Source organism: Bicyclus anynana, chromosome 24 (assembly GCF_947172395.1).
Source record: "Bicyclus anynana chromosome 24, ilBicAnyn1.1, whole genome shotgun sequence".
Classification (NCBI taxonomy): domain Eukaryota; kingdom Metazoa; phylum Arthropoda; class Insecta; order Lepidoptera; family Nymphalidae; genus Bicyclus; species Bicyclus anynana.
Genome location: NC_069106.1, coordinates 4,793,073 through 4,813,582, shown reverse-complemented (window position 1 = coordinate 4,813,582; position 20,510 = coordinate 4,793,073). Strand labels below are relative to the sequence as shown.

The 20,510-nt window shown below is 34.8% G+C and overlaps 1 protein-coding gene across 1 annotated transcript; it reads right to left on the bottom strand.

Moving 5' to 3' along the window:
- Positions 1-9,623: 9,623 nt before the first annotated feature.
- On the bottom strand, positions 9,624-20,091 carry LOC112057237 (uncharacterized). The gene is made up of 3 exons (XM_052889066.1): positions 19,927-20,091; positions 17,224-17,479; positions 9,624-10,794 (listed from the first exon to the last, which is right to left on the bottom strand). The coding sequence occupies exons 1-3, from the start codon at positions 20,056-20,058 to the stop codon at positions 10,475-10,477; spliced, it is 708 nt and encodes a 235-aa protein (XP_052745026.1). The 5' UTR covers positions 20,059-20,091; the 3' UTR covers positions 9,624-10,474.
- Between the last annotated feature and the right edge of the window lie 419 nt (positions 20,092-20,510).

Sequence of the window (20,510 nt, the reverse complement as noted above, 5' to 3'; positions counted from 1 at the left end):
GTATTGTATTTTTCTCAGTATTTTTATTTTAAGTAATAGTTTGTTTAATATATTTTATTACTAAGAGGATTCTTGCTTTATATTAATTTATGGAAACAAAGAGATTATGAATATTAAACAATATTTAATTGACGAAGTATTTTATTTACAAAGTAAAGAAAATAAATAATTATATGATTTGTTTTATTATTATAACCCTTCTCATTCTGAGAGGAGACTCGAGCTCAGCAGTGAGCCGAATATGGGTTGATAATGATGAATGATGAATAAACTCATTCGAAAGGCTGGACTGATTTTAATGAAATTTTATTTGCATATCGGGTAGGTCTGAGTATCGACCATCATCTATTTTTAACCGACTTCCAAAAAAGAGGAGGTTCTACGTTCGGCTGTATGTATGTTTTTTTTTATGTAAGTCCAGCGATAATTCCGTCATTTATAGACCGATTTTGAAAATTCTTTTTTTGTTTTAAAGGGTTCAATTCCAGGGTGGTCCCATTTTTTTCATGTCAGGATCTGATGATGGCACCCTGGAGAAATCGAGGGGAACTTTCGAAAATTGTAGAGACTGCTAGTTAGTGTTTCCATAAGGTATTTTATACCACTACAATTTTATGAAGGTCTGGAGTTGGTCTGATGAGTTGGTTTTGCTTTTTAGTTATTTTTGAGTTGGAAGTCGATTGAATTTTTTTTATTAAATTTTTTTAATATATCTACTTTAATGGTGGTCCACTCCAAGTTTTTCATAAGAAAAAACAACGATTGTTGGATCATCTAGTTTATCTTTAAAAATTATAGTCTTAGCCTTAGGGATCTTTAATAACCTCGATATTAATATAAGTTGAGTGGTTTACCAAAAGTTATTACTAACCAAATGTTTTTTTTACTGTTGGTTAATTAATAGTTATACAAGTTAACAGCTAGAATGTCCTACAAATTCCGTGGTATATTGTCTCGTTCCGACGCTCAGAAATTTTCCTGATAACCCAGTTAGCTACCAGAATCAAGTTCGTAAATAAAAAAGTTGAGCGTCTCATCAAGATGAAGCTACTCACGGAAATTAACTTGATAGTTTACTTGTAATTTTTTTTCACGGATCCCGGGCTATTAACTTTATCAACAGAAAAATGCAAGAGGCAAATTTTTCAAATAGCTGATTGTATTTAGCAGACGCTCCTTGCTTTTACCCGCATAGCTCTCGTTCCCGTGTGAATAAGGGTATAAAATATAGCCTATATTACTCGCTGTTAATATAGCTTTCTATTTTCAAAATAATTTTAAAAGTACGAGTTGTTTTCGTGCGCATTCGTAACAAAGAAATAAAAATATCAAATATATCCCTTATATTGATAGTGTGTATTAGAATTATTGGTTATACCTATATATAAACAATCATAATTTTAACACATATTAGTAGAACAGAAACAGACAAACTTTAAAAATCTGCCGATACCTACAAGCACTATGTCTAAAGTGTTTTCAGATAGCATGGGTGCGGTGACAGTTGCTTTATGACGTTCATAATAAATCATTTTGACGGCCTCCGTGGCGCAGTGGTATGCGCGGTGGATTTACAAAACGGAGGTCCTGGGTTCGATCCCCGGCTGGGCAGATTGAGATTTTCTTAATTGGTCCAGGTCTGGCTGGTGGGAGGCTTCGGCTGTGGCTAGTTACCACCCTACCGGTAAAGACGTACCGCCAAGCGATTTAGCGTTCCGGTACGATGCCGTGTAGAAACCGAAAGGGGCGTGGATTTTCATCCTCCTCCTTAGCCCGCTTCCATCTAAGACTACATCATCACTTACGATCAGGTGAGATTGTAGTCAAGGGCTAACTTGTAAACATCATTACAACCCATATTCGACTCACTGCTGAGCTCGAGTCTCCTCTCTGGATGAGAGGGATTGGGCCAATAGTCTACCACGCTGGCCCAATGCGGATTGGCAGACTTCACACACGCAGAAAATAAAGAAAATTCTCTGGTATGCAGGTTTACTCACGATGTTTTTCCTTCACCGTTTGAGATACGTGATATTTAATTTCTTAAAATGCACTTAACTGAAAAGTTGGAGGTGCATGCCCCGGACCGGATTCGAACCCACACCCTCCGGAATTGGAGGCAGAGGTCATATCCACTGGACTATCACGGCTCTCAACTTGTAAACAATAAAAAAAAATACGTACTATTATCATGAATTGCGGCAAACTCCCAAGAGTGAAACGAATTGTCACCGTACCCATGCTAACTGAAAAACACTTTATGAACCCATCTCATGCGTGTAGCAATTACACCATTTGTAATACATACGACTATTTCTTTCTCTATAAAAGAAAACTCGCAGATTAATGAGGAAAGGTAATCCGGTGGAAGCTGTCTGGGAAAAGTAGATTTTATCTCCTCTTAACAACAACGGAAAGGACAAAAATCAACTTTATTGCATTGAAAACAAATACTAAATTACAGTGAAAGTATCTAAGTATTGTAAGTAATACTAAGCTGCAATGATGACCGTGCTTAGAATTTGCAGTATATCTATATATACTAGTATAGTATTGTGAAATTAGCTATGGTTCTCTGCTTTTCTATACTAATATTATAAAGCTGAATAGTTTGTTTGTTTGTTTGATTGAACGCGCTAGGAACTGGTCCGATTTGAAAAATTCTTTCAGTGTTAGATAGCCCATTTATCGAGGAAGGCTATAGGCTATATATTATGCCCATATTCCTACTGGAACGGGTACCACGCGGGTGAAACCGCGCGGCGTCAGCTAGTGCCTTAATAAATATAATTCGGACTTGTCTAAGTTTTTTTTATTCTTTGCAAGTTACCCCTTTTATCCAATCTCCCCTGATGATAAGTGATGATGCAATCTAAGATGGAACCGGGCTTACTTTTTAGGTGTAGGATAAAAATCCACACCCCTTCCGGTTTCTACACGACATCGTACCGGAATGCTAAATCGCTTGGCGGTACGTCTTTGCCGGTAGGGTGGTAACTAGCTACGGCCGAAGCCTAAATATAAGCCTATTTTATGGGCCTACTATATAGTCAGGCCTCCCTCCTTATTCCTATAAGGAACAATAATATATCGTATTTATCCATCATCACCCATATTCGGCTCACTGTTGAGTACGAGTCTCCTCTCAGGATGAGGATTGTCAGATCACACACGTAGATAATTAAGAGGTTAAAGTATATGCAGGTTTGCCCACGATCTTTTTCTTTCACCGTTCGAGACAATATGATCTATACTAATATTATAAAGCTGAAGAGTTAGTTTGTTTGATTGATTGAACGCGCTAATCTCAGGAACCACTGGTCCGATTTGAAAAATTCTTTTAGTGTTAGATAGCCCATATATCGAGGAAGGCTATAGGCTATACAATATCCCTGTATTCCTACAGGAACGGGAACCACGCGGGTGAAACCACGCGGCGACAGCTAGTATTTAATATTTCTTAAAATGCACTAAATACAAAATACTATTATTATGGGAAAAACGACTATATTTTTTTTCTTATTATTAACCTTAGGTACATAATAGGTAAGTATACTACATTTTATATTCGCTTTAAATAATGTACGCTTAGGATGGAGAAGGTTGTATTTTATGGTAAGCACTCTTATCAAAGGCTACTAAAATGTACACTCGTAAGTATGAAGTTCTTATTATCTGAGCAATAAGGTTTTAAATGCAATTCAAAGATTTTAATAATTAATGAGAAATTACACTTCTAAATGACTTGAGGCATGAAGATTAAGTGATATACAAGATAATATCAGTAAGAGCATGTTGTTTATTTACGGTAAAAAGTATGGGATTAGCATTACGCCATAAAGTAGGTACATAACGAAGAGTTTTTAACCGACTTCCAAAAAGGAGGAGGTTCTACGTTTGGCTGTATGTATGTTTTTTTTTTTTTTTTTTTTTATGTATGTCCAGCGATAATTTCGTCAATTATGGACCGATTTTGAAAATCTTTTTTTTGTTTTGAAGGGTTTACTTCCAGGGTGGTCCCATTTTTTTCATGTCAGGATCTGATGATGGCATCCTGGAGAAATTGAGGGAAACTTTCGAAAGTTGTAGAGACGGCTAGTGCGTTTGTTAGTGTTTCCATAAGATATTTTAAACCACTACAATTTTATGAAGGTTTGGAGTTGGTCTGATGATGGAGCCGAAACACAGACGATGGAACTCGTCAACGATTTACAGCAGTCACTTTTTGTTTGGGCTTGATTAATTTGTATTGATGAGTACTTTCCACCTATATTATGGGTTGTGACTGTATTAAGGGTCTGGTGATGAAGACGAGGGACAGTGAAGAGAACTCCTCGACGGTTCACAGTAGCTACCTTGTGTTTGGACTTGATAAATTTGTATTGATAAGATCTTTCCACCTAGATGGATCGTGACTGTATTAAGGGCCTGGTGATGAAGACGAAGCACAGTGAAGAGAACTCCTCGACGGCTCACAGTAGCTACCTTGTGTTTGGACTTGATAATTTTGTATTGATAAGAACTTTCCACTTAGATAGGTTGTGACTGTACACACGCAGTAGGTGTGCTAACACTAAAAATAAAAAAATAAAAATTTTAATAAAAAAAATTTAACCGACTTCCAACTCTAAAAATAACTTTAACTAAAAAGCAAAAAATAACATCCTACCTATGTGCTACCTTCTGATCAGTTTGAAGGCGGTGCCAAGCCAGTGTCGTGTTTTAATTAAAGCTGTTTCTGAAAGAACCACATAATTTTTGTAGTTAAAACGTGTTTAATTAAAACATCAATGGCTTGGCACCGCCTTCAAACTGATCAGAAGGTAGCACATAGGTAGGATGTTATTTTTTGCTTTTTAGTTAAAGTTATTTTTAGAGTTGGAAGTCGGTTAAATTTTTTTTATTAAAATTTTTTATGTAAGTAAACTTCTCAGGAGCAGTGGTAGCTTTCAACATAAAGGTCTTGCGTTCGATTTCCAGCTCAGGAAAATGCATTTTACTCAAGAAATATTAAAGAATTATGTCAGAAAGTTCATTTTTATAACCTTGGTTTGATTTTTTAAACTTAAAAGGCTGTAAGAAGCCGCTTTTGATAACTTTATGTGATACTGTATTAAGGCTATGTAAAAATTAGTTTTTTTTTACAAATCCCGCAGAGACCATGGAGTTTTTGGGATAAAAAATAAAATGCAGAATTTAAATTTAATTCTTTACAAGTAAGCCCTTGACTACAATCTCACTAGATAGTAAGTGATGATGCAATCTAAGATGGAAGCCGGCTAACTTGTTAGGAGGAGGATGAAAATCCACACGACATCGTACCGCTAAATCCTATGTTCTGGTTCAAGATTTTAAACTTTTATCTCAACACAAAACTTTATCAAAATTGATTCAGTGACTTAACCACGAAAATCGCAAACAAACAGTAAATGACATACTTATTACTCGTAGCTTAGAATTTAGATATAGATACAAAAAACTTCCTGTATCTGTAATGATAGCAGTACAGAAAAATAACTAAATTGCGCCATCTATTAGCGAGCACTGAAACTATGTCAAGAACAAGCCAGCTCGATTAGAACCTTACCGATCGCAGGTCGTCGTTCTGTAGTAAGTTGTAACCTTGGCCGAGAAGCGGGAAACAAGAACAAATAAACAACAAACATAATGTTTGCTCTTTTATTTAGTTCGCAAACGGTTCATTCATGTAATCCTTTGCTTTTTGCCATTTTATCTTTTCATAGGTACCTGTATAAGCTGTCTGAGATTTTGATGAAAATATTTTTTTAATAAATATCAATTAATTTTGGTATTGCCAGTAATTTTACTATTATATTCTTTTATTATTTAGTGATTATCTAAGGTATTAGGTAACTACTCAGCATTGCTTTCTTCAAAGAAATTTTCGAAAAAATTCTCAGCCTGGAGTCGGGAAGTTTGTGATGTCACTGTGCCTCGAAGAGTTAAGCCGTCGATCCAGGTTAGTATCATTAACATCTGATGGTGCTCGTCAATAAGTAATTAAACATTGTTCCTTTACCCGCCAATCCGCATTGAAACAGTGTGGTGGCTCTTAGCTTATCCCCTTGTAAAGCCTTAAAGCCTCTCCTATAAGGAGGGAGGCCTGGTTCCATAGTGGCTTGTAATAGTCTGAAAAATAAGTTCGATAATGGTTAAAATAGTCTGAAAAATAATTTTATTGATTTATAAACAGGTTTACAGAGTTCGACGAACGACGGTAACTGTTTTATTTTTATGAATCGGAAAAACCTTGAACTACGTAGTAAATGCATTCATTCATGAGGCTTGAGCGAAACGTAAACAAACATGACCGTCATCGAAGTTCTGGAATACACTAATAGATGGCGTGATTAAATCTATACAAAACACACAAGTATTGGAAAATTAAAGAGTTTCACTTCACCACTCTAAGCCCGCCAACCTGCATTGGGCCAGTGTGGCGGTTCTAAGCGTCATATCCTTTTTGTGATGAAGCTGAATTTGATATAAAGCAAGTAAAATGAAGTTTTTCCATATTAGAGATAGTAGGTGTACTCACGAACATTACAAATTCATCGATTGTCAAATGCTTTTCAAATTTAAATCCAAAATTCATTTATTTCAAGTAAGCTCAGTTTACAAGCACTTTTGAAACGTTTCGTTATTTGCTTAGCTCTACGCGTTAATTGCATAGGTAATTTATTTGTAAACATTATTAAATTATCCGTATAGCTGAATAAACACTGAAATGCGATATCCAAGCTTTTTATTGATATTCGTTAGAGAAAATCATCTCAAAGAAAAATGAATTCAGTAAGAATTCGATATACAAAATTATTTGTTCTCCAGTCAGGTAAAAATCATCAATATAATACCTCTTCTCAGGTTATCAGGTCAGGCCTCTTCTCAGGATTATGGAGCTTAGACCCACAATGCTGCTTTAATGCAGCTTAGGGTAATAAAGGGGAATGCCCGGCCCGGCCCATACTACGTCGGCCCAGGGAAATCAGGTATTCTTAAATGTGTTCTGCTCCAAGGTTCCATTCATAATAATACCAAAATTCATCATGATCGATTCAGCCGTTTAGCCGTTTTTGCTGGTGGGAGGCTTCGGCGGTGGCTAGTTACCACCCTACCGGCAATGACGTACCGCCAAGCGATTTAGCGTTCCGGTACGATGCCGTGTAGAAACCGAAAGGCGTGTGGATTTTCATCCTCCTCCTAACAAGTTAGCCCGCTTACATCTTGGACTGCATCATCACTTACCATCAGGTGAGATTGTAGTCAAGGGCTAACTTGTAAAGAATAAAAAAAGGTAACAGATAGACATACAGACAGACTTACTTTCGCATTTATGTAATTAGTATACATAAAAAATTAGAACTTTAATTTTAAAATTAGAAAAATTGAGAAAAAAATGCAATGCTCAACTTTTTACTGTCAAAGACCAAAATTAAATGACTACTAATTAATTAAAATACGATACAAAATGCAAACAAGTAAAGCTCACGTACAAAACGTAGGCTAATGTGTGCGAGAGCCTATTGCGTTACAAACAATTTACCATTGTTCCTTGTTGAGTGCCTCTTTTGCTTGCAAATGAAAGTAACTTTACGATCGCTTTTACACCTTCCGACACGGATACGACAAAGCTCGAAAAACATTTTACTTATTTCTTTCTTTTGGTATTTAAACCAGAGACTATGTAACATAATAATAATAATAACTGACAGGTATATTGTAGCCAATAGACCTGAGGGCCTAGTGGCACTTTGATACTGTTACTGTCACGTAACGTAAACGCGAATTTCTAAGGAATTGAAACAGCGCCATCTAGTGGCTCTACTGCACAACTGTTTCAATTCCATATAAATTTGCGTAAACGTCAACCTGATAGTAACAGTATGAAAATATTGAAAATTCCCACTCGTCGTGCAATAGTTGTTGATATTACTGTTCCAAATGACGATAATCTGGTTAAAGCCGAAAAGGAAAAAGTATCAAAATACTTGGACCTTGCTCACGAGATTACCGCCATGTGGAATGTTGAGTCAACTATTATTGTTCCGATAGTTGTTTCAGTCAATGGTCTTATAGCGAAAAGCTTTGACCTGTTGGATCAAGAGTCAGATACAAAAGGCAGTGATTCTTGAGACGGCGCGTATTGTGAGGAGGTTTCTCACTCTGGGGTCCTGACCACCGGTTGCTTGGGCACTCAAATGTCCCGCAGCGGTAGGGTTGATTTTTTTTATGAATAAAAAAAAATAACTTCATTTTACCTTTTACTTAATACCAGTTACAATGTATCTAGTTATATGAAGACTTTAATTAAACTTTCAAATGCTGCATTTGCTATTAAATATGCCTAAACCTGCAAATATAGAAAATAGTGGTTTGATTAAAACTTAAACTTTCTAAGAATATGAATGAAAATTTCCAGGTAGCAAAATGAAATAAGTAAGTACAAGCCAGCTGTATAAAAATCTTTATGAAAATTAATGTAGAGATTTTATTTTACAAGTACAGAATTATGTCATAAAATCTAACTCAAAAGTAATTTGTAATCTCTAACATTGTAGTGGGTGCAGTTATCGAGTTATTACAAAAAAATTAGTTTAAGCTTGATTATTGAGTTACGTTTTATATAATATTGTATTTTAAATCGTAGCAGCTGGTATGATCTATAAGTGTTTATTATTAAAATAAGTTACATGGATGTTTTACGTAGCTACCTTAATTTGTAAGCAGAAACTCAGAAGAAAGTATTTCAGATATTAGATTATTTGGTTCTCGAAACCATCGTAAAACATCAAAAATTAATAATAAAAGTCAGCTCCGATGCACGAATGGAGTTTACTCTTTCAGATCTACTGTCTAAATAGGTGTATGTTGCCCCACAGCATACACTATGTACAATACGTACGCCTGAAAAGTGAAGGGTGCGCAGAATAGGTTGCGCACGAAAAACGTAACGCTGTCATTCGTTCATCGAATTTTATTGCCCATATTTTTTTCATACCGGGGGCAATGTATAAAAAAAGATTCTTAAGGAGTACCTAAACTCCACAAACGTTATTTTTTAATAATAAGTATAAAAATTTAAAATACTCGTATGTCGTCGTGTCGTCAAATGTAAAAGTCGTTGACTGTGCTTTACTTTCTATTGTTTTATTTTAAGAGATACCGTGACAAGATCTCATTAGTAGTGCAAACTGCCTCGTGGGTTTAGTGGATAATTTATTAGGCTTAAGATATTGAAGTCTAAGGTTCGAGTCCTGGTCAGGTCACGGGAAAAAGCATTGGGTTTTTCTTGTCTTACGAACATAACATAACCGTTTCGAAATTTAACTTTTAAATTAAGTTAATTATAATAAAAACAAATAAGCTTTATTTAATCATAATATTATAATTGAAATAGCCCCAAAGCTTTCCTTATACATTGTATGAACCCATCTAAATAATTATGTTTTTATTTCTAAATCCAGTTCCAGCAATTAAATTAAAAGGTAAAGAAATAAAACTGTTTTATAATTTAATATTTTTTATTTTAACAAAATTATAATAATAATTATTATTATGATGATTTTATGTATTAAATGAGTGTTAGGTTTAAATAAAATGCATTTAATTTATATGACTTTCGTACATTTATTAATATTAATAAATACTTATATCATCTAAAATATTAATTAATAATGATCGTGCATAATGGTGGGTGAACATGAAAGTGATTTGTAAAGAAGGGCATCACCTTTTAGATATATATTATTATATTATAATAAAATCATTAAAAAATTATGAAATAATGTCACAAATAAATGTAAAATATAGATAAGAAAAGGATTGTATACATACGTAATATTATATCAAAAAACGAAGATCTCAAAAACAATATTTTACGTAAATACATTATATGAAGCATATTTACAAAAGCAATATATAAATTATATAAATAAACATGAGAAATGATAAATAATAAAAGTCAATAAACTTAAGTGAAAAACAATAAAAGTACTTAAAGAATGAGATAATTGTGACTTTGGTGAAAATCATAGTTTGAAAAACAATATTAAAACTATTTACTTAAAATAATCTTTGTACTATTCGATAAAAATAAAAAAAAAACAACAGGTACATATATATCAAAATACTGGTGACGCGTAGACCATAGCCAAGCATTTAATAAGTTAAATAAATTAAATAATTATTATTAAATAACAATAAATTAATTTTCAACAAACATTGAGGTACGCGTAAGGACTATACTCCGTCAAAATACTATTTTATATTTGCAATAATGATCAAGTAACCATACAATAACGCGTAATTAAGACTTGTCTAAATAACGAAAGACAAGATCCCCCTAAGAGGAGACCAGAATGTTAGCAAAAACCTTTGTAAAGAATATAAGAAACCCATCTATAAAATAGTATCCAGGTGGAGTTATAATTCAAAAGTTCCATCTATTCATGGCTTATGTAGAGTATGCGTTGTAGGCGAGGTCCTGGGCATCTTGAGATCGTCCCCATCCTCCATGACCACCGCCATGGCTGTAGTGCTCATCATGGTGTGGATGGGCAACCACCTCATAACTCTCATGGTGGTCATGCTTCGACAACAACTTCTTGAGTAGGACCAAAGCAGAAGCTAACAGGGCTGCCTTAGCAAGGATGAGTCCTTTGACAGCAGCAAAGGCGATGATTCCGAGGAACAGAGGAATGAGGGACTGGATCTTCAGCTGGAGCAGAGCGAAGATTGGGATCAGTTGCTTCAGCTTCTTCTTTTTGCCACGACCTGAAGTAGAAATAAGCTCAGTTAAAAATATTAGTAAATTATACAACAGTAAAACGTTTGAGTATGATGTTGCTTAGTAGATCAAAAAATTCTAAAGGAAATGACACTAACGAAATATTTTCAAATAACAACGCGTAAAATAAGTATCAGGAAATGACACAAACGAAATATTTTCAAATAACAACGCGTAAAATAAGTATCATTAAATGACACAAACAAAATATTTCCAAATAACAACGCATAAGATAAGTATCAAGAAATGACACAAACGAAATATTTTCAAATAACAACGCGTAAAATAAGTACTTGCAAATCATCGAAATAATGTATTTGCTCATCTAATTCGAGGAAACAACTGTCTATTACAAGCCCATTTTATTTAGAAAGAAGTCATCAATAAACATAGAGTGACAGTTGACACTCATTGTCCGAAAACTGACTCGAATTCAGAATGATGAGCCAATTGAATATACAAGTGTGTTACATTGAAATTCACATTGTTACGTACAGTTTGCATAACAACCTCATTTATCTAGAAAGTGCATCAACTTGATACCAATTCGAAAGCTTCAAACCTACTTCCATATTTCGACAAGTATCCGCCTGGAGCTAGACTTTTACTCGGTTTTGTCGCGTCCAACGGAAACGTCAAACTAGTTACTAACATTCTAAGTATCATGGAGGCTTTGCAAAAAAAAAAGTGGACTGTACGCCCGCTTTCCAACCGACCTTGTTACCAGAGAAACCCTGGCTGGACCCGTTCCTCTATGGAGAACTCATACTAGAACTGTTTCATTATAAGGAAATGCGTTTTCTAAATCAGTTACTGCAGCATTCCAGCGAGTAATTTTGAAAATTTGCTGTATAATTGATACTTGTAGTTCCCATGACTAAGGACTTTCTATTTTTATATCTCGTGTACTAAGTCGAGCAGTGGTCATTTTTAAATTAAGTTTCACGAGAGCGTAATGATTGGCAGAAATTATATGATCATCAGTTTTATATAACCGTTCTCTTTAAGTTATTATATCACAAGAACTATAATTTCGCGGCATGATTATGGCTATTGCATGTGTGTTTTATTCACGAAATTGTGTTTGGTGAAATTGTAATTTGAAACCTTTTCCTTATATTAAAGTGTAGCTACATTGTTTTACTTATTTGTTGAAACACTAAACGTTGTTCTGCCAAATCTGCCTTAATACCAAAATTCAGCAATTGGCTGAAATTTGGTTCAGTAGTTGAGGCGTGAAAAAGTAACACACATTCATATCATCAAAATCATCAGTTCTCGCAAATCTCGGGAAACCATTAATTTTTTCGGGATAAAAAGATTATGTGTTAATCCAGAGTAAAAATCCGTTCCAAATTTCAGCTAAATCGCTTCAGTAGTAGCGGCGTTATAGAGTAACAAACATCCAAACATCCATACAAACTTTCGCGTTTATAATATTAGTAGGAAGTAGGATTTTGTGTAAATTACGTGTAATATGACGATAATTATGTGATAAATCTTCGAGATAGAACTTCGACGATTCCAGAATTTATAGATCAATAAAACCCGCCATGTCAGATCTTTTATTTAGAATAGTAACTACTAATGTCGAATCTTAGATAGATTTGACATCGATATTTTCACGAATAAAGTCACGGGATCAGCTAGTTAAATAACTATCCGCATACCATGCAAAGTGATTCTAAATTGCTAATGTCTATTAGTATAAGATCCTACATTAGAAATATTTACCCTCATCAGTTCTTTATTAGTGATTAGAAATAAATAATAGATAATATTCACAGTGACATATTACAGATAGGTTGGTAAGTAAAATTGCGGCCAGACCCATTTTTCAATCTTTTCAATTTCAATTTCAATTTTTTCAATCTGACAAAACCCACAAAATCTAAGAAACCATGAACTAGATCAATCGCAACAAAACATACAGTTAAATTAAGCTTAAGCTTTTATTTGACATTACGAGTAGACGACTAAATAACTAATGAGGCTATGTAAACAACATGGGTCAACTGTTTATATCTGGCAACCCCACAGTTGCAGTGCGAAATTCAGACAACCTTTACTTTTCAATTCTTTTGAGTATATTCTGTTAAGTTTTTTTAATAACCAATGATGGTAGGAGATTAAATATATATTTTTTTTATTTATATAATTTAATTTATCAATGTGTCAATTTGGATGTTTCTCAATCATCTATTTCTTATCTATACTGATATTATAAAGCTGAAGAGTTTGTTTGTTTACTTGAACGCGCTAATCTCAGGAACTACTAGTGGATTTTGAAAATTTTTTTTCAGTGTTAGATAGCATCAGATTAGAGGAATGCTTTGCTAGGTTATATATTATCCCCGTATAGGAACCACGCGGGTCAAACCGCGCGGCGTCAGCTAGTCCCGAATAAATAACAGATGAGGGTCATATTTTTTATGCCGGATCTTGTACTATGTTATAAATATATGCAACAAACTGCAGGTCTAGCAATTAAGCACAGCTAACTAATCTCAGGGATATGGAACCGGTTGAGCAAAATTTCCCTTCGCATACGAAAATACCTTTATGGTCATGTTTATTGTTTTTGAGTTTGTAGAGACGTTAGAAATTGCATGCTTTGTTTAATGATTGTAAAAACGTTACACCGGAAAATTTATAATTTTCGATGTTGTTTATTTTTTATACTTATAGTTATTGCTTATTTATTTATCCATACTAATATTATAAAGAGGAAATATTTAATTGTTTGTTTGCATTGAATAGGCTCGGATACTACTGAACCGATTTTTTGACGGCCTCCGTGGCGCAGTGGAATGCGCGGTGTATTTACAAGACGGAGGTCCTGGGTTCGATCCTCGGCTGGGCCGATTAAGATTTTCTTAATTGGTCCAGGTGTGGCTGGGGTGGGTCCACCGAGGGGTGGTTCGATCCCCGCTCCGTTGGTCTATTGTCGTACTCAGTCCATATACAGTATTTCCCGACTAGTTGGAGGGAAATGGGAATATTGGTCTTATTTAAAAAAAAGAAGATTTGGCAAATATTCTTAAACAAAATTGTAAGAAAAGGAAATCCTTATTAATATTTTTAATGTAAATCATTTATACTTATATACCTATCTACCTACCTACAGAAAATTATTCTAGTTACGTGAAATGTTGTATTTTTTCTACTACGCCTAATTTATTGCATAACATACGTAATTTTTGCAACGAGTTAGTAAGAATGATTACCATAATCTGCGAACAACTTTTCATTTATATAATATTTGTGCTAATAAATATCAGCATAGTCTATAATTACGACTTCAATTATAATTTTTAACACGTTACGGATTTTTTTATTATATTTTATGATTTATTTACTTATGATTTAAAATAGTGCTCTATAGAAACGGTAATCATTGGACACTTTGTGACAAAATATGCTTATTGGAGCCGTGATAGCCCAGTGGATATGACCTCTGCCTCCGATTTCGGAGGGTGTGGGTTCGAATCCGATCCGGGGCATGCACCTCCAACTTTTCAGTTGTGTGCATTTTAAGAAATTAAATATCACGTGTCTCAAACGGTGAAGGAAACATCGTGAGGAAACCTGAATATCAGAGAATTTTCTTAATTATCTGCGTGTGTGAAGTCTGCCAATCCGCATTGGGCCAGCGTGGTAGACTATTGGCCTAACCCTTCTCATTCTGAGAGGAGACTCGAGCTAAGCAGTGAGCCGAATATGGGTTGATAGTACGAAGCAATTAAACAAAGTTTTTTAGACTTGGAAATAAAACAATAAGTACTACTAACTTGCAAGGTTTTAAATTTAAATAAAACTGAAATTAAATTAGTTTCCACCTTGTCAAAATATATCTCTTCTAAGAAATTTATTACAAAAGTCTATAATTAATTAGGTATGATTAAAAAGTAAAATACTCAAGACGTTGCTCATGAAACTCATGAAAGCGTTGAGAAATAAAAAAAAATGAGATACATTTATTATAAAAAGTGAATTAAACTACTAACCTAAATGCACGTTCATCTTTCAACTTGTATCACAATTATTAAATTAAGTGACTTTAAAAAGTATAAATTCTACTTTTTGAAATGCTTTTTTGGCTTGGAATCTAATAACTTCGGCAATACCCAATTTTATATTTTTATTCCGCAGGGAACAGGAAGTACTTACACGGGTGAAACCGCAGGGAGTCTGCTAGTCATTAGATAACATCTTTAAGTCAAAGACCAATTAATATCACATATGTATGTTGGCAATCGAGCCGCAAAGCTGAAGTGGCAATGGGCGGAGCACAATTTTCGAACAGCCGATGGAAGTTGGGGTCCCAAGGTGCTGGAATGGCGACCCCGCACTAGTAAGCGTAGTGTTGACCCCCCACCAGATTGACTGATGACATCAAGCGAGTCACAGGGATTCGCTGGATGCAGGCGGCTTGGGATCGTGATGTTTGGAAGTCCGTACAAAAGGCCTATGACATCGGCTGATATGATGATGATGAAAGAGTTCAAAAAAAAGTTTATAATTCTCAAGAAATAGTCGTTACTTTAGCAGTTACTTTTATGAGTTTAATTCTCTCACGAGTATCATAATTAGGGAAAAGTTTTGTAGAGACTCAACGGATACTGCATGTTGTTTAATTTATTGCGACAAATGTAGCTTGTCTTCGCTAATTGGAGAACTATCATTTCCGATTTGCATCTGAAAGGTTGGAAGGTGCTTTTTTTTTCATTCTTATTCTTTACCTCCATTCTCTGTCTATTAATTCTGTATCTCCGATTCCAGAGGGTGTTGGTTCGAATCTGGTCCGGGGCATGCAACTCCAACTTTTCAGTTGTGTGCATTAAGCCATACTGATGATACTTTGGCCAGGAGTTTTTGAGGCAACCTACTTAAACTTTAAAGTAAAAGTGTCTCAGTTAATATTTTTTTTTTGTATTTGCAAAAAAAGTAGAGAACTCCGAAAATTCACGTCCAAACAAAAAGTCTAAAGCAAAAACTCCAGAGTGAGAAAGTATCTCCCAATACGCGCCGTCTCAAGGACTATAACTGCCCTATGTATCTGACCCTTGATCCAACAGCCATTCGAAAGCTTTTAAGAAAGTTTCACTAATACTAACTATTTACAGTATTGAAAGTTGGTTGCATCCACTAAAGCTAACTATAGTCTGGCAAGTTCGTTATGACACTCCCATGATATGCGACGAGGGGAAAGATTGCGCGGTTGTGCATCAGTCGTCAGTTTTTCATTCATCGCTACACGCCCCCCGGCCCGCGCGGCCCATCGGGAGTGTTACGAACGAAGTTTTTTATAGTACTTAATTATAATATTACAAATCCACTGTGATGAAGTACCTACCTACCTAATAATAAACTGATATGCTTATTAGAATAAAAAAAAAAATGTTTAACAGACGGAGAGCCAGCGACCGCCAGACCTTTGTCATTTTATAAAAACTGTTTGTGCAGTATTTAATACTACAATAGATATTATGCTAACGTTGGAGTCTCAAGGTGCTGGAATAGCAGCCCCGCACCACAAAACGCAGTGTTGTTCGACCAGGTGGACTGACGACATCAAGCGAGTCGCAGGGATTCGCTGGATGCAGGTGGCTCAGTATCATGATGTTTGGAAGTCCCTACAAAAGGCCTATGTCCTGCAGTGGACGTCCATCGGCTGATATGATGATGATGATGATGATGATCATGCAGCAGGTGTATAATGTGTATTTCACACTTTCTTAAAAATGGTGTTAAAATAATGTTGAATTTTCGTAGAAGGAGTAGTGGAATTCATAGACATAGTAGGGGCACCCCCAGGGGATCATTCAGCCGCTGAGTGTCAAATTTAGCCTCTATTTGTTTGAGAATTTGACACTCAGCGGGTGAATGATCCCCTGGGGGTGTCCTACAACGTCTATGAATTCCATTGTAAGAGACAAGCGGACCTCTGCATCTATATCCTTCCTTTTAATCGGTATGAAGGCGATGCAATGCCAAATAGGCTCTTGAACTTTAATGTCAGTAAAAAAAAAACAATATTCCCACCTCCCCTTCAAACAGTCGGAAAATACTGTGTTCAGAGTGGGTACGATAAAAGTCCAGCGGGTAGGGATCGAACTACCACCCCTCCTCCTCTTCCTGATGAATCCGGCCTCTTTAACGTTGAGCTATAGAGGGTTCATCATCATCATCATATACCATGACGAGGACGAGGACGTCCAGGACTGTAGGTCATAGGGACCTTTTGTACCTTTTATAGGGACTTAACCCTGCGACTCGCTTGATGTCGTCAGCCCACCTGGTGAGGGGTCGACCATCACTGCCCTTTGTAATGCAAGGACGTTATTCCAGCACCTTGGAACCCCAATAGCTCTTCGAACTATAAAGGGTTCTTAAGATGTAATCAAAATACTGACCTTCCTCAAGTGACCTCTTGACATCTTCTACAGTGCTCTTTGGTACTCTAAGCTGGATGACGTGGTTTTCAAAGAAGTCCGCAGCTGCATCTGCCAGCCTGGTCTCTATCTGGTCCTCCCTGGCTCTTGGCTCTTCTGAGAGTGGCTCAAAGGACCTGGCTGACCGGGATGATCCACTGCCAACTAGTGTGATACCGTCAGTAATGTCGATCTCTCGTGCTGAAGCCAAATTTTCGGCGTATTTCAGCGCTTTTTCCTGCAAAATAATAAAAAAAAATTAAATGCTAAGTATATTTTAGAAAGATGGATATTTTTGTCTGTTATTTAGGATTTTCTGACTACATGAAGCTCAGTAATAAATACATGTAAAATAGCTAAGATATGCACAGCACGATAGATCACAGTTCGTTATGCACGTATAATTTAGGCTATTTGTTTAATTTTATATTAATTCTTTTTTCATATTTTACCCTGAGTTTATTTATTTTATATTTTAATGAATAAATACATGAAGCTCAGAACCAGCAATCAGGATTCGTTATGCAAGTAATTATACGCTTGGCTATTAGTATAAATTTATATTGACTTTTTTTTTCTTATTTTGTCAGTTTTATGGTGGCCTGACAATAAAGCTATTATCTTGCATTTTTTTTCTAAAAGAAAACAGAAGAAGACGAGTTATACAATTAAAAATTAACGGTAGCTACCTAGAATAAGCAGCAAATGATCAAAAGAACATAGCTGATATCCAATTCAAGATAATGTTGAACTCCGTGTGATTACTAGTAAATGGTCTGATAATAATGACCTTTGAAGGGTTAATGTGCTTTCTGACAACCGGAGGTGTGACACTTACTTTAGATAGTTGATTTTACACCCCCGGGACTCCGGAGTAATAGCCTTATGGGTCTAGACCCAAAGGGCAGAAAAAAAATATAAACATTTAAATAAAGACAGCAAATCATTTGATGTTTTTAAGAGGGTTTAAAAAAAAATGCATTTAAATATGACATCAAAATTTTTTACAGTATAAAAAGTTTTACTAATCAAGATGAACGTAAGTTAGAGTCGTGACCCGGATAAAGTTAATTTTATGAGTTACTAATTACGCGTATTAGTTATAAACCTACTTGACAACTGTATAATGATCAAACAACTTAAAGCTGTTAATTTTCATTACATTTGACAGTTCATTTATATTGAGAGATTATTTAATTAGAGAGATTATTCGGGAGAGTTTCACATTTCGCTTCCCACTGTGACCAAATTACACGCTATTATTCATATTGTCTTGGTAGTATAGTTTTCAAAATTAGACCCTAACTTTGGAACCTAAATTTGAACCATTTTAAAATTTTTGCGTGCTTGTACAGTTCTGGTAAATTACTAAAATTATAGAAATAACATGATGCTGCAGCCACAATCTCCTCAAACGGATATCCGTCGTGTGTCATTCTCAAAAAAATGTGTACTTTACAATAATTTAGTGAAAAATAAAAAAAAATTACATTAAAAAACGACACTCGTATAAATTTTAAATTGTATTGATTTTGTTGCTGAATTTTGTTGTTGAAGTTGAAGTTAGTTGTTAACTCCGGATTTGATGCTCCTTCTCCGGGTTAGAGGGGTAGCTTCGTATATACGACTAAAGACTATTACATTATTAGACAGACCGGAAGGAATTTGGAAAACATTAAATTTTAAATTGACCCGACCTGAGAATTTAACCATCTTAATCATCTTAATCAGCTTTAATCATCTTAATAATACATCTTTCTCTACATACTAGAGAAATTCCGTGTTGAAGAATTTACAAACATGCAGTAAACTGCAAGATTTTTAATTATTAATAACAATATATTATGTTAAGATTAAGTACTATTTAAAAATATATAATTTTAATTAGAACAAAACAAGCTTCTATATAAATACTCTAACAAATGAATACGAGCAGGATGAGTATATCTTGTTTAGTTGAGAATTCCTGTCTCCATCATCAGACCAGTCTCATGCTAAATTGAGTTATCACCGAAGTTATTATGCAGGTATACCAAATTCCAACCGAACCTATTTTCTAATTTAGTTTACAAAATTTAAACTACACATACAAAGCTAAGATACTTGACTTTAATTATCACCACATATTATTTTTTGAAAACAATAATAAATGTATCTTAAATGAAGGTTTATTATAATATAATTTAAATTTTAATTATTACTTATAGTTTGCAGCATCGTAGTTATAATAAGTTAGGTAGCTCAGGTTAATTCTTACTGTATTGTGATTATTAAAACTTGTAGTTGTCAAATAAATAAATAAAAATAATAAAAAAGAATTTTCAAAATCGGTCTATTAAAAACGGAATTGCTGGACATACATAAAAAAAAACGTACATACAGCCGAACATAGAACCTCCTCCTTCTTAGAAGTCGGTTAAAAATAATGCATTTATCATTAACTGACTAACTAAAGTAACACTAAATAAAGAAGGTTTGATTTTAACTGTATCCGATCGGCTAGATATTAACCTAATTGAATTATCGTCACAAGTGTATCATTTTCAATTATCGAACGTAACTTCTAATTTAGTTCCCAAAATATGACCCGCACGCAAAGGAATATAAGGTCTCATAGATTATAGACATTGACGACTTAAAAAATTACAAACACATTTGTAAACACAGACACAAAACACAACACACCTTGAGACACAACGCGACATCCGTCTCTGAGCAACTCCTCACGACTCGTATTACGGAACCCAACACATCTTCATCGCCCGTAGGCTTCGAAGACACCACCGCAACACACACTAACAGTAATACCGCCTTCATTGTCCTGTGGTGGTATGAGGAATGTGCCTCCTGGAGTCAGCTTGGTGGTTTTATTCCAACTCCCTCCCACTACCGAAATGCTGACGCGCCGCGTACGGGGTAGCATGTGTAAGCCATAGGTGTTCTTTACACCGCGCAAGTAGTTTTGTTTGAAAGTTGACATTAAATTTTACCTAATACAAAACTACAAAAATATATAGTATGTATATTATTTATAAGTGTAGGTCATTCATCACGAAATATTGACCGAAACTTGAAAAACGTTTGACGTACAAAGATGAAATTTAGCAAGAAGATACTTTATAGATAGTAGAATAAGAATTAGAATAAGAATCATTTATTTGCAAGAAACATTACATTTATACAAAGATATTCTTATGTATTAGGTAACAATGTTTCACCATTAATAGGTATACAAATGTTTATTGTTTAATTAATTAAATAAAAATTAA

Excerpts from the sequence above, each read along its gene's own strand:
- LOC112057237 (XM_052889066.1), bottom strand. The coding sequence starts at position 20,058 with ATGAAGGCGGTATTACTGTTAGTGTGTGTTGCGGTGGTGTCTTCGAAG. Across the intron at positions 17,480-19,926 it reads ATGTCGCGTTGTGTCTCAAG|GAAAAAGCGCTGAAATACGC; the intron begins GTGTGTTGTGTT and ends ATTATTTTGCAG. Across the intron at positions 10,795-17,223 it reads CAAGAGGTCACTTGAGGAAG|GTCGTGGCAAAAAGAAGAAG; the intron begins GTCAGTATTTTG and ends TTTCTACTTCAG.